The sequence below is a fragment of the Pseudophryne corroboree genome, chromosome 2 (assembly GCF_028390025.1).
Source record: "Pseudophryne corroboree isolate aPseCor3 chromosome 2, aPseCor3.hap2, whole genome shotgun sequence".
In the NCBI taxonomy this organism is placed as follows: domain Eukaryota; kingdom Metazoa; phylum Chordata; class Amphibia; order Anura; family Myobatrachidae; genus Pseudophryne; species Pseudophryne corroboree.
Genome location: NC_086445.1, coordinates 832432275 through 832447145, shown reverse-complemented (window position 1 = coordinate 832447145; position 14871 = coordinate 832432275). Strand labels below are relative to the sequence as shown.

Here is a 14871-nt window from a genome sequence, read left to right as displayed (position 1 = left end):
CAGTATTACATATGATGCAGCACACTGGGCTGAGCACAGATATGGTATGTGACTGTGTCACACTGTGTATCGTTTTTTTTCAGGCAGAGAACGGATTAATTAAACTGGTGGTCACTGGTCACACTATCAGCAGCAAGTAGTACTCCTCCTAATAATATGCTCCCCAAAATTTGTGTCTCTCTCTAGTACTCTAGTCTAAACGGAGAGGACGCCAGCCACGTCCTCTCCCTATCAATCTCAATGCACGTGTGAAAATGGCGGCGACGCGCGGCTCCTTATATAGAATCCGAGTCTCGCGATAGAATACGAGCCTCGCGAGAATCCGACAGCGGGATGATGACGTTCGGGCGCGCTCGGGTTAACCGAGCAAGGCGGGAAGATCCGAGTCGCTCGGCCCCGTGTAAAAAAACCTGAAGTTCGGGCGGGTTCGGATTCCGAGGAACCGAACCCGCTCATCTCTAGTGAAAATACTGTCTGGATCAAAACATGAGATCTCAGAGTGTGAGGAGATTAGTGTAAATTATTAATTTGCCATTTTTCCCTGTTGGGAGAAGGCTTTTTTTTATGCAACTTGTAACTTTCCACTTTTAGGGGGTATTCATTAAAGTATGGAGAGAGATAAAGTAGAGAGAAATAAAACACTAACCAAACAGCTACTGACTATCATTTTTTAAATGAAGCCTGTAAAATAAGAGCTAGAAGTATAGGGGCCACTCACTCTAATTACACCCGTTGCGGCCACGACCGGAAAAGGGGCGTGGCTTCGCAGGGTGGGTACGGGGCTTCATTGAGGGGGGCTAGGTTAAGCATCCCGACCCCCATTTTCGTCACTTCGGGGTCCGGGAGATGCGGCAGGCCCCCAGGGAGTGGCGTGCCTGCTGTGCTTTCTTCTGCAGGGTGACAGGAGCCGGGTTGCTGCACGTAAAGTTAAAGTGCAGCAACCCGGCTCCTGACGCTGAGCAGGAGCCGGCACTTTGGTGTCATCCCTCGGCAGGTGACACCCAGGTGCGGGCCGCACGCCCCTTGTGACGCCACTGGTTAGAAGCTGATTGGTTAATGATTTTTATCTTCTACTTTATCTCTATCCATTCTTTGATAAATACTCCCTTATTTTAAAATATTTCTCAATATTATTACAATACATTTATGGCTGCACTGAAAAGTCAAAGGGAGTAGTATAGCTCACACTCGGCTATGGTCCCAATAACTGTTACATGCAGATGTATTCTATTAATATAGTTAAATTGGTGACAGAGTGGGGTGTGACAGAGAGTATGAATTACCAGCCAGACTCTCTCGATATCCCCTCCTGATTGGTGTTCCTATTCACCAGGGCTGTTTCTAGCCAATTTGGCTCCCAGTGCGAGATTTAAAAATGCGCCCCCCCCCCCATGACATAAAAAAATGTCCGCCCCCCCCCCCCCCCCACACACCTAGATAAAAAAAAAACTTGTGCGCGCACCCGGCAAAGGGGCGTGGCCTCATCTAAACGGGTGTGGCCTCATTTAAATGGGCATGGCCTCGTCTGAAAAGACTACCTCACAATCCAGTTTTTGACCCTGCTCCAACAGATCACGACCACCACAGGAAAAAAAAATTCTACCATATTAAGCCCCACACAGTAATGCCCCCTGCACCATATTATGCCACATACCGCAATGTCCTTGATACATTAAATCCCCACACTACGGCAGGCAAGAGTTCCCATTTCACACATTACAGCAGGTGTCCCCATTTTACACATTGAGAGAGAGAGAGAATACTTACAGAGGCGATTACCGCTCTTCGGCCCGCCTCACCAGTCGCTCATCGCGCCAGCCTTTCCCTCTTCCTAACTTGGATCCCCCTCTGTACTCCGCTCGGGGGGTGGGGGTGGGGGGGAGTTTCGCGGAGTGACGGGGTTGCGTCGGGTTACTCGGGGAGAAATAGGAGGGGGAAGCAGGGAGCCACAGTTAGTGCCGCGGTTGGCGCCCAGTGTGGTTGCACTGCTCGCCTGCCACAAGAAACGGCCCTGCTATTCACATCCCTCCCCCTGAGATGATAGTACAGGGCCCTTTTTTACTTAGTGGTAGTGCAGCTTTACTTTTACCTAGAATGTGATATATTTGACTGATGTTGCTCCTTTACTGAATGGCAATCTGTGGTTGAATTGAATGGTTTGGGAGAATTATATATTCTGTTGTCACATATTTTATAAACCTAATATTGTAAAAGAAAATGAAGCTATATTTGTGGAGTCTTGTACAGGGCTGTATTCAATTGATGACGGATCCTTTCTGACGGAAAGGATTCGACATTTCAGTATTCAATTAGCGGGCAAATCCGACATGATTTGGCTGTTCTCGACAATGCCAAACCGACTTTTTTTAAAGTCGGATTGACATTGTCAGAAACGGGGCTAAAACCTGTCGGATTTGGCCGCGAATCCGACAAAACACGTGGATCCGCTGCTAATCCGCCGATCCGTGTGTTTTCCGACAAGTCGGAATTGCTGAGCTGTCAGAAAAGCGGCAGCCCAATTGAATAGGTTGGAACACTATCCGATCTACAAAAAGTCGGAAACTGCCATCTTACCGACAAGACGGCAGTTCCGACTTGAATTAAATACCCCCCATAGTGTCAATTTAAGTAGTGTTTTACCAATATTGATCATGGATTGTCATTGGTGTTTACTAGGTTGATAAAGTTGAAAAATTCAAACACACGCAGAGTCCAACAGATTGCCTTCATGCAAAGTACAACACAGCTACCTGCAGCACCGTTGTTGGCGACCACCAATGGGGACATTTACAAGTTGATGCTACCTCGCTCTTCCTGCTTTGCCTGGCACAAATGACAGCTGCAGGTAGTATGAATAAAAAAAATAAAAATAAAAAAATAATAATAATAATAATAATAATAATAATTAAATATATATATATATATATATATATATATATATATATTAATATAAATCCCAAAATATGGAGTGGAATGTGTATTTTCTAGTTTTCTTTTTTTAAAGTTATGCTCATCAAACTGATAAACTCTCCAAATGTTGTTTGTTTCTGAGGAAATTGAAACCCTTCAGTTATCAGGTGGCTAAGGAGTCCTAATGGAAAAAAACATACAGTATAACCTCATTTCTAACTCTTATACCTTTCCCTAAACTACTATACTGTAGGTAGGAGAAATAAGCCAACATACAGTATTATACACATACATATACCTGATTGCCAGTGTTACCAGATAATTCAGGCTTCCAATGTTTGGATTAATTACACAATCATTTGTCAAGTTCTTTTATTATAATACGCCATCAATGTAAATTATCTGGGTATTACTCTCTAAAAAACTGTCACGCGTAGATTGTCGGAACCCTGCGTCACTTAACTAACCGGTTTAGTAGTTCCCTCACCCACAATTGACAAGGTTATGGTAACAATCTAAGGCCGGCAGCACATCAGAATGATCCGGTGGGACCCTGCATTGGTAAATGCATACACACTTGCTGGTGCATGGGAGCATTGGAGTGACAAAGGATGCCATGTTGCATTCAGTAGTACAGCATTGTTAGCAATGTCTTCTGGTTGATCCTGAAGCACCACTGACCAGAAGACATTGCTATTGTTATGCACACCAGTGCCTGCAGGAATGTACTGGTGTCAGAACTGTTATGCACTCCAGTGCCTGCAGGAATGTACTGGTGTTTGAACTGTTATGCACACCAGTGCCTGCAGGAATGTACTGGTGTCTGAACGGATAGGTATGCAAAACAAATGAACTCACAGACAGACTGGGGAATATGACATTACGTACACAGAAGGTGATAGGGTAACAAAATACACACAAAGTGAACAGAGAAGCCCAGAGGCTAAGGAACTGGGTGTCTCCCTAGTATTAGTAATGCTCAGATGGGAAAAGCAAGATGTTGTGTTTTAATACGTAGAGAACCCGAAATGCTGTTGCTAAGGGCAACAGCAAAACCCTAAAGGGTTACCAATGGGTGTGGCAGTAAACTCCTTGGTCAGAGATGGAATGATAGACACAAGGAGAGTCTCCACAATCCTAATTCTCACTTGCAGTGCACAGGTTCAGCTTACTGCCACTAAACTGACACCTGACACCTTGCACAGTGAGACAGGATTTAGGCAGGCAAGTCTTAGAATACAGCCGCAAACTTGCTAAGTTCACAGAGTAGTAAAAGAACCCCAGCAAGCTAAACGACTGACTCCAGTCTTACTGCTAGGTCTGGATTGGCAGAGTGTAGTACCAAATCCCCAGGCCTATTTGCAGTAAGCAACAACAAATACAAAGCTACACAGTACTGGCTAACTTTCAGGAACTGACTAACCAACAAAGATTCAGCAGCATCTGCTTAACCTGAGAAGAGGCCTTATAAAGCAGGTGCTGTCCACGCCCCACTCAGACCTCACAGACTGTGAGCACAAAAACCAGCACCGGATCCCCTGCCGTGCACAGAGCCTGTAACCACTGCACAGCAAAAGACCCGAACCGGAGTATCAGCTGCGCTCAGGTTACTCCGCTAGTACTTGTCTCCCGGTTGCCATGACGACGTGGCAGCACAGGGCAGGAGACCCTAACAGCTATCAACCGTGGCAGCGCACAAATCGGGCATACACACTGCATGATATGTCTGATTTTACTCTCTGATTTGCCCGAAAACGACAAATCGAGCTGATATCAGGGTAGTGTGTACCTGGACTAACTCTTGTAAACAATCTCTGGAACTGCTAGGAGCAATAAGCTCATCAACTTATTCAAAATAGAATTTAATTTACAAAAAAAATGCAATTCTTATAGAATAAAATAATGAGTTATAAAGGGGTTACAAAATAGACATTCAAATGCAAAATCATTGTCACAATAAAAGAGAATAAAAACCAGAATAAGGTCAACAAGCAGGCTTGCCAGCGACTGGCTTGGAAGGATGGAGTAGACGTCTCAGTTGGACTGGGGTCTCAATGAATAAACCAAACTATAATTGTTTTTAAGACATCCTTTAACCTCCAGTCTGTTTTTAGGGCACACCCCTCTATTCCATATACAGGCTTCCTTATCTTGCAGGCTGCCTGCCCCCCAGTGAGGTGCACACTGGGAACATTTCTATATTTTTAAGGAAACCTTTACTGTAAATAGCTAGCACAGAATTATACAAGTAGGGACCATAGGCTAGTAGATGTGATCCAGATATTCGTGTCTCTGTGCCATGCAGATGGAAAACTACTTTCCTGGGGCAAATAGTCCCTTTTGAGCAGTAATTGTCCAAGTTTCCTTTCCCGACTTCAGCACCTAATTGCCATGTTATAGGGCTGTGGGGGAAGGAGGAGAGTTATCAATGCACATTATGTGCTCTAATCCCCCCCCCCCATGTATGACGTATGACTGTGATGGAATGTGTGCAAGTTGACAGGGACACTAAAAGATAACAGGGCAATGTATGACATTGATGTTGCCCACACACCACAACCAGGGAAGTCCGCTACAGAGCAAGATCTCCTTCAGAGACATTCGGAAGTGCGTGAGCATTTTTGCAGGAACCGGGTCAGTTTGGAGTGACAGGGTTGGGGTCTAAAAGTGCGGAGGGGGACAGAGGTGATGCGTATGAGTGCAGAGGTGAGAGTGGAGTTATAGAAGGCGGCCATCTGGTTGGGGCAGGCCATGGTGGATAGAGGAGAAAGGATTGTTAAGGGAGGATAGTACAGCGGGGTCAAGAGACCCAAGATAGTGTCTGGTGACAGTGGGTCTGGGCGTGGGAAGGAGAGGATGAGATGAGGGGGTAAAAGAGAGTAGATGATGGTCAGAGAGGGAGAAGGGAGAGTTGGAGAAGTCAGATAGATCACACCGGTGGGTAAAGACAAGGTCAAAGAAGTGGCCGAGACTGTGAGTTGAGGTCCATTGAGATAGGCCATAGGAGGAAGAGAGGGCAAGAAGATTAGTGGATACTGGTTTAGTGGTTTCAATAGGGATGTTAAAGTCACAGAGTGGTGGAAGGAGAAGCCCCCATAGGAGAGGGCAGCAGGAGAGGTGGAGTTAGAGGAGGAGAGCCAGGTTTCGGTGATGGCAAGAAGGTTAAGAAAGTAGGCGATGAAGAGGTCGTTTATAGCAGGCAACTTGTATCTAATGTGAATAATAAATAGTACAAGACATGTACACAGGTAAACTTTATATATCCTAATGATGCCACTCTAACTGAACCTGTATATATTTTGTACACCTTAGGACTCCGTATTGTGTTTACACTGGATGAAGTGGCCTTCATACAGAATGTTGTGTTTTATATAGAAGCTGCTTATAAAGTTGCCGTAAGTAAAACATTTTACTGCTCTGTATTACACTGCCAAACATTATTCATTGTATGAAAAAAATGTTAAACGTGCCTGGTAATAATCCCATCAAAATCATTAAGATATCTATAGTTATATGCATACAGAGGACAGCCTGTGTAATGCCAAGTACACACTATGCCAATATCGGCCTGATGTGTCATTTCCAGGCAAATCGTAATGACAAATTGGGCATATCGGTCAGTGTGTATAACCGATTTGCACGCTCCTGCGAATGCTAGCAATGTCTTCTGGTTGGCCCTGCTGCATGGTCAACCAGAAGACATCTCTAACAATGCCATGCTGCTGAATACAGAATAGCATGTTCCGTCGTCCCCTGCACCATGCTTGCCGATGCAGGGTCCTGTTGCCAGCCAGATCAGCCAATTAAACATTGTTCTTAGGTGTAGCCGGCTTAAGGTGTCATCCTTTGACAACACTATTAGCCCCCAGTGATAATGGAAGAGACCAGTTTCTCAGCTCAAGTGGTGACTGGCATGTCTGGTCAAATTGATTGTGTTGCGCAGACTTTAGAAGGTAAAATTGCCATTCAGCGATTTTGTATAATCAACACATTTGGTGTGTTTTTGAGCACGCTACAAGCCACTGGAGAATTGCCAATTCAGCTATGGAAAACCCACCAAAACAAGGCAAGATAGTTCAAAACCTAGCTATGATTGAAAAATTCCTCACACCGTTCAATGCTGAGAGCCCAGTTCTGATTTGTTGGGTTTATAAAGTAGACAGGCTTGTTGCAGTTTAAGTCCTTTGCATCGGGAAGTCATAGGACCTAATTCTAAGGTGGATGTAAAGTAAAGCAAAAAGAACAAGTAACTTTGCACCTTAGTAGTAGTACTATGGGGGTGATTCAGATTTGATCATAGCTGTGCTAAATTTAGCACAGCTACAGTCAGGAACACAGACATGCGGGCGGACGCCCAGCACAGGACTAGCCCACCCCGTATGTCAGTCGTTGGCCCGTCGCAGAAGTGCTAAAGCATCGCACAGCGTCTATGCTTTTGCACTTCAGGAGTAGCTCCCGGCCAGCGCAGCTTTTGCATGCTGGCCGGGAGCTACTCGTCACACAGCCGCTGCGGCTCGCCCCCCGCACGGTCCGGCCATGCCTGCGTCCGGCCATGCCTGCGTTGGCAGGACCGCACCTACAAAACTGCAGCCAAACGCCACCGTGCCGCCCCCTTCCGCCCAGCGACCACCTCTACCTGTCTGCCATGTGCCGGCGCAGTTCTGACCTGATCGATGCCCTGCTAAGAACTGCATCGAGCGTTTAGGTCAGAATGACACTCCATGTTGTTCAGCAGGTGGGGCAGACTTAAAATGTTACATTTAAGAGGGTCGTGTGCAAACCCAAATCTAAGTTGCAGTGTAAAAATAAACCTGCCCAGCATTTGTGGGCTGCATGCAAAAGCAGCCAGTATTTACCCTGCATGCAAAAACATTATTTGCTCCCCTTGGTGCCTATTTCAGAGATGGATGCATTTTCCATTATACCCACAGTTGTCAAAGTGTCAGTGAAGCCGCAGCCTGATTGACAGACTGTGGCCGTTTGGATGCAGGGCTGGTGTCTGTTACAGTGCGTGAACAGATACAAGTCTCTGGGCATGCTGAGATTTACTGGCCTCGGCTGCAGAGTAAGGTGGTCATTCTGAATAAATTTAGGCTTACTGAGATGGCCGATGGCTGCCGATGGTTATCTGATGCTATATCTTCGGAAGCAACAGCGGATCAGGGAAGCATGCAGTCTTTTCCTGAAGACTCCTCCTGCACCATTAGTATAGTTTCACACAGTTGCTGCAGGGTGGTCTTCAGTTTGCCGGCGGCTGGGCTCCCGACGACCAGCATACCGGCGCCGGAATTCCGACCGCCGGCATACCAACAGCTTTTCTTCCCCTTGGGGGTCCACGACCCCCCCTGAAGAGAGAATAGATAAGCGCGCCACCGTGCCTGCAAGGGGGTCATTTGCGTTCGCCCAGCTGTCAGTATGCCGGCGGTCGGGATTCATGCGCCGGTATGCTGGCCGCCGGGAGCCCGACCGCCGGCGTAACATACTACACCCGTTTCTGCATACAAAGACACAGATGCTCTCTTAATACAGTAGCATTCATCTCTGAATCATGGTTTCTCCGGGTGCACAGTTACTAGGGATTATATTTGCTAAAGTGCTGGATCTGGCAGGTGTTGGGACCGAAGCATGCACATAAGCATTGGTGGGACTGCGCATTAACAAAACACCATCTTCTATGGACTGCATCGGCTGCAGCCGTAGAAGCTGGATTTGGCTGCACAAAAGGCTGGTAATGGCTTCCCACAGGAAGCCAGCTCTCTGCTAATCGCAGCCCATACTGGCAATCCCAGAGGAAAGAAACACCTCCCAATGGAACTGCCTGTAGTGTCTGTGACTGACAGGTAGGACTTCCAATAGTCAGCCAGTGCAGTCATGGACTGTAGCTGGCTCACTGAGGTGGCAGAGTTTACTGGGGGGGCTGCAGCCCATAGATAAAATCTGCCATTGATGTTAAGTAGTGTATCCATAACTGTACATACAGTATGATATGGTTGAAACATTTGTTCATTTCTCTGACGTCCTAGTGGATGCTGGGAACTCCGAAAGGACCATGGGGAATAGCGGGCTCCGAAGGAGGCTGGGCACTCTAGAAAGATCTTAGACTACCCGGTGTGCACTGGCTCCTCCCACTATGACCCTCCTCCAAGCCTCAGTTAGATTTCGTGCCCGGCCGATGTTGGATGCACACTAGGGGCTCTCCTGAGCTCTTAGAAAGTAATAGTCTTAGATTTTATTATTTTCAGTGAGACCTGCTGGCAACAGGCTCACTGCAGCGAGGGACTAAGGGGAGAAGAAGCGAACTCGCCTGCTTGCAGCCGGATTGGGCTTCTTAGGCTACTGGACACCATTAGCTCCAGAGGGATCGACCGCAGGCCCAGCCTTGATGTTCGGTCCCGGAGCCGCGCCGCCGCCCCCCTTACAGAGCCAGAAGCAAGAAGATGGTCCGGAAAATCGGCGGCATGAAGACGTCCTGTCTTCACCAAGGTAGCGCACAGCACTGCAGCTGTGCGCCATTGCTCCTCTCACACACTTCACACTCCGGTCACTGAGGGTGCAGTGCGCTGGGGGGGGGGGCGCCCTGAGGCAGCAATAAAAACACCTTGGCTGGCTAAAATACCTCAATATATAGCCCCTGGGGCTATATATGAGGTAAAAAACCCTGCCAGAATTCCATAAAAAAGCGGGAGAATAGGCCGCGAAAAAGGGGCGGAGCCTATCTCCTCAGCACACTGGCGCCATTTTTCCCTCACAGCTCCGCTGGAAGGAAGCTCCCTGGCTCTTCCCTGCAATCTACAGTACAGTAAGAGGGAAAAGAGAGGGGGGGCATTAAATTTGGCACTATATACAGTATATTTTATTGAAAAGCAGCTATTAGGGACATAACTCAGTTAGTCCCTGTATATATATAGCGCTCTGGTGTGTGCTGGCATACTCTTACTCTGTCCCCCCAAAGGGCTTTTGTGGGTCCTGTCCTCTGTTTGAGCATTCCCTGTGTGTGTGGAGTGTGTCGGTACGGCTGTGTCGACATGTTTGAGGAGGATAATGATGTGGAGGGGGAGCAGATGCCTTTAGCAGGGATGTCACCCCCTGGGGGGCAGACACCTGAGTGGATGGTATTATGGCAGGAAATGAGTGCACGTATAGACTCCTTACATAAAAAATTTGAGGACATGCCGACTGTGGGACAGCCGAGTCTTCAGCTCGTGCCTGTCCAGGTGTCTCAAAAGTCATCAGGGGCTCTGAAACGCCCGCTATCTCAGATGGCACAAGTAGATGTCGACACGGATACTGACACCAGTGTTGACGACGATGAGTCAAATTTAATGCCCGTTAAGGCCATTCACTGCATGATTGAGGCAATGAAAGAGGTGTTAAATATTTCTGATTTACATCCAGGTACCACAAAAAAGGGTATTATGTTTGGGGAGAAAAAACTACCCGTAGTTTTTCCCCCGTCAGATGAACTAAATGAAGTGTGTGAAGAAGCGTGGGCTTCCCCTGATAAGAAATTGGTAATTCCTAAGAAGCTACTAATGGCGTTCCCTTTCCCGCCAGAGGATAGGTTACGTTGGGAAACACCCCCTAGGGTGGATAAAGCGCTCACACGTTTGTCTAAAAAGGTGGCACTACCGTCCCAGGATACGGCCGCCCTTAAGGAGCCTGCTGATAGAAAGCAGGAGGCGATCCTGAAGTCTGTATATACACAATCAGGCATTATACTTAGACCAGCTATTGCGTCAGCATGGATGTGCAGTGCTGCCGCTGCGTGGTCAGATAAACTGTCAGAAAATATTGACACATTAGACAGAGACACTATTCTGCTAACAATTGACCATATCAAAGACTCAGTCTTATACATGAGAGATGCACAGAGGGAAATCTGCCGGCTGGCATCTAAAGTAAGTGCATTATCCATCTCTGCTAGGAGATGCTTATGGACTCGCCAGTGGACTGGAGATGCAGATTCCAAAAGGCACATGGAAGTTTTGCCTTATAAGGGGGAGGAATTATTTGGGGATGGTCTCTCCGACCTAGTTTCCACAGCAACGTCTGGGAAGTCAGCATTTTTACCCCATGTCCCCTCACAGCCTAAGAAGGCGCCATTTTATCAGGTTCAGTCCTTTCGGACCCAGAAAAACAAGCGGGGAAAAGGAGGATCTTTTCTGTCGAGAGGCAGAGGCAGGGGAAAAAGGCTGCAGCAAACAGCAGGTTCCCAGGAACAAAAGTCCTCCCCCCGCTTCCTCTTCCAAGTCCGCCGCATGACGGTGGGGCTCCACAGGCGGAGCCAGGTACGGTGGGGGCCCGCCTCATGAATTTCAGCGATCAGTGGGCTCGCTCACAGGTGGATCCCTGGATCCTTCAAATAGTATCTCAGGGATACAAGCTGGAATTCGAGGCGGCTCCACCCCACCGTTTCCTAAAATCCGCCTTGCCGATTGCTCCCTCAGACAGGGAGGCGGTGCTAGCAGCGATTCACAAGCTGTATTCCCAGCAGGTGATAATCAAGGTACCCCTACTTCAACAAGGCCGGGGTTACTATTCCACACTATTTGTGGTGCCGAAACCGGACGGTTCGGTGAGACCCATTTTAAATTTGAAATCCTTGAACACATACATAAAAAAGTTCAAGTTCAAGATGGAATCGCTCAGGGCGGTTATTGCAAGCCTGGACGAGGGGGATTACATGATATACATATAATAGGAAAGGGAAGACAAAATAAATCCTTTTTGGGAGCACTCTTATTGTTGATTATAATTAATCTAAACAGGTTGATAATGTGATAATGAGTAATCTAAAACTTAGCATTTATTCTGTTCCTATTAAAATATCGACCAATGCGGTCCAATATAGCTTTTATCTTTATCTTAGTTTATAGAATAAAGAGTGGAATAGAAAGGTGAAGTATGAAATATAGTGAGAGTGAGCAGCATAGAGTCGCTCCACCAGTGTTATTCTAAATGAAAATTAAGTGATCATCTTGGTGATATCCACAGTGCCTGGTCTTCCTATGTGGTCTCTCTTCAAAGTACTAGCCAGGTCTATCCTATCAGCTTCCGAGATGGAAGATCGGGCTACTTTCAGGATAGTACGACCTTGAATAGTAAAGATGATAAATGAAGGAAGAAAGAACCCACTTCTGCTGTCTGTACTCTGCCTGATACTCGTTACTGGATCAATTGGCCCCAGGCTTTTCCAGATGAGAGAGTGTTGGAAAAGAGAACCATCACCTGTCTCATAGAGGCCTGAATGATCACTTTTCTTAGAAATGAGACAGAGCATAGGAAAGAAAAGAGAAGGAACCACTTCTGCTTTCTGTTGTAACAGCAAAATGTACGCTGAGAAGGGCGAATGTCCTTGTCAACACTGCTGTTAGCCAGATGAGAGAGTGATGAAAGGAAAGGTTCAGCTCGAAACAGATTGTGGGAGGAGTCGATATTGAATAATTAATAATTCAGTTGAAATAAATTCATTCAGAAACCATCCCAAAATGGCTAATCACCTTTTGATTGGCCTAAAAGGACTGCCCAAAGATAAACAATAATTATACTAGTGATTGGACAATTAAAGCAAGATCCACTAGAATGAGCATTTGGCCATTGTTATATATCATGAATGTAAAATATAGATCAATCTATGTATAATATTGGTTCCAATCAGGTAGTTATTCTTAATTATTGTTGTAAATCATGAACATTAATCACTCTATATATCGTGCGGGTTCCAATAGAAGAAAGACACTGGACTCTAACAACAACATATATAATATAGTAAAATTACTAATCAGATCTGCAAAGCACAAAAAGGCTTATAAAGCCAAGAAATTCAATTATCCTTCATTTGATAACATAGTATAAAAGTGGCTATATCATCATACATTGTTAAGCTAATTAATCTATTTGAAGGTTTATTTATCCTCAGCTACAGGTTCAAATCCATAGATTTCAGACAAGTTCATCTATGGAAATACACAATCATAAATTGATGCTTTCTGCAGAGGAAAAATGGCACAATGCTGAAGAAGAACTAAGTAGTTCAAACATTTCTATGCTAAATATAGTGGTTTGGAATATCATTATCCCCTGCTAACATGATTGAAAAGAAACAAAATCTGACACAGTTGAAAAGAGCAAAATCTGACACATTCGTTTGTCAGATATAAATTAATACTTTCTACAAAGGAGACATTTGCAACATTAGAGAAACATGAGACACTGTTGCTTCACACATAAAAAAACAGCAGTATTTATCCACAGGACATTCATTTATCAAAGTCAGCAGCATTAATCCACAGGACATTTATTAGTTAATATGGAAAGACATGGACTTTTACTTTCTGCAGAGTGCAATATGTAAGAGCATGAAAGTGATGTTTCTTCACTTTCACAGTCGGCAGTATTAATCCACACAAACAGTGAATTAGGCCATCATTAAATCGCACAATGCTGCAGGGGCTGATTTATCAGACATTATTAAGTTAGATGGTAAATTCAAGACCTCAGTGTTTTCTGCTGACGTTGTTACAAAAATGGGTCTCAAGAAAATGTAGAACATTCATTTGCTGAGATAGAAAGTGCTTTATGCAGAGAAGAATACTATAGCATATATATCACTCACATATAGAGTGCACCTCATTAGTAATTTTGTGCAGGGACAAAAGGTGGATTAAGTGTATATATTTTAATTAATACACTATTCCTACAAAGAAGGGTATATGTAGCGAATCCCAATTATCCTTAAAGTTTTAAGGGTGCGCTATATAGATAGGAAAGAAGAGAGCAGAGCAGGGTAAATGCCGCCGTGGGTAGCTACATTAGGTATAGAGTGAGAGAGTGTAAGTTACCAAACGCCGCTCCATACTGCTTCGGATGCCGGCGTGTATCAGTGTCCTCCACTGCCCTAGCTGACTCTCAGCTCCCCGCTCACTTCTATCGCGCGCCGTCCCACTGAGGTGCTGCGGCCGCCCGAACGAGAAGGGGGCGTGGCCGCAAAACGTCCTTAGATGACGTCAGTCCCTAACATGATTGAAAAGAAACAAAATCTGACACAGTTGAAAAGAGCAAAATCTGACACATTCGTTTGTCAGATATAAATTAATACTTTCTACAAAGGAGACATTTGCAACATTAGAGAAACATGAGACACTGTTGCTTCACACATAAAAAAACAGCAGTATTTATCCACAGGACATTCATTTATCAAAGTCAGCAGCATTAATCCACAGGACATTTATTAGTTAATATGGAAAGACATGGACTTTTACTTTCTGCAGAGTGCAATATGTAAGAGCATGAAAGTGATGTTTCTTCACTTTCACAGTCGGCAGTATTAATCCACACAAACAGTGAATTAGGCCATCATTAAATCGCACAATGCTGCAGGGGCTGATTTATCAGACATTATTAAGTTAGATGGTAAATTCAAGACCTCAGTGTTTTCTGCTGACGTTGTTACAAAAATGGGTCTCAAGAAAATGTAGAACATTCATTTGCTGAGATAGAAAGTGCTTTATGCAGAGAAGAATACTATAGCATATATATCACTCACATATAGAGTGCACCTCATTAGTAATTTTGTGCAGGGACAAAAGGTGGATTAAGTGTATATATTTTAATTAATACACTATTCCTACAAAGAAGGGTATATGTAGCGAATCCCAATTATCCTTAAAGTTTTAAGGGTGCGCTATATAGATAGGAAAGAAGAGAGCAGAGCAGGGTAAATGCCGCCGTGGGTAGCTACATTAGGTATAGAGTGAGAGAGTGTAAGTTACCAAACGCCGCTCCATACTGCTTCGGATGCCGGCGTGTATCAGTGTCCTCCACTGCCCTGGCTGACTCTCAGCTCCCCGCTCACTTCTATCGCGCGCCGTCCCACTGAGGTGCTGCGGCCGCCCGAACGAAAAGGGGGCGTGGCCGCAAAACGTCCTTAGATGACGTCAGTCCCGACGTACGTTTCACCGC

At 45.5% G+C, this 14871-nt stretch overlaps 1 protein-coding gene across 3 annotated transcripts in view; it reads left to right on the top strand.

Annotated features, from left to right (window-relative positions):
- The window catches only part of PHKA2 (phosphorylase kinase regulatory subunit alpha 2), a 212000-nt gene that overhangs the window by 49483 nt on the left and 147646 nt on the right, over nucleotides 1–14871 (top strand). For all 3 annotated transcript variants that reach the window (XM_063955725.1, XM_063955724.1, XM_063955723.1), the window contains exons 5-6: nucleotides 2677–2845; nucleotides 6223–6305. In XM_063955725.1, the coding sequence (XP_063811795.1) occupies nucleotides 2677–2845; nucleotides 6223–6305 (252 nt within the window). The remainder of the gene's footprint in view (nucleotides 1–2676; nucleotides 2846–6222; nucleotides 6306–14871) is intronic.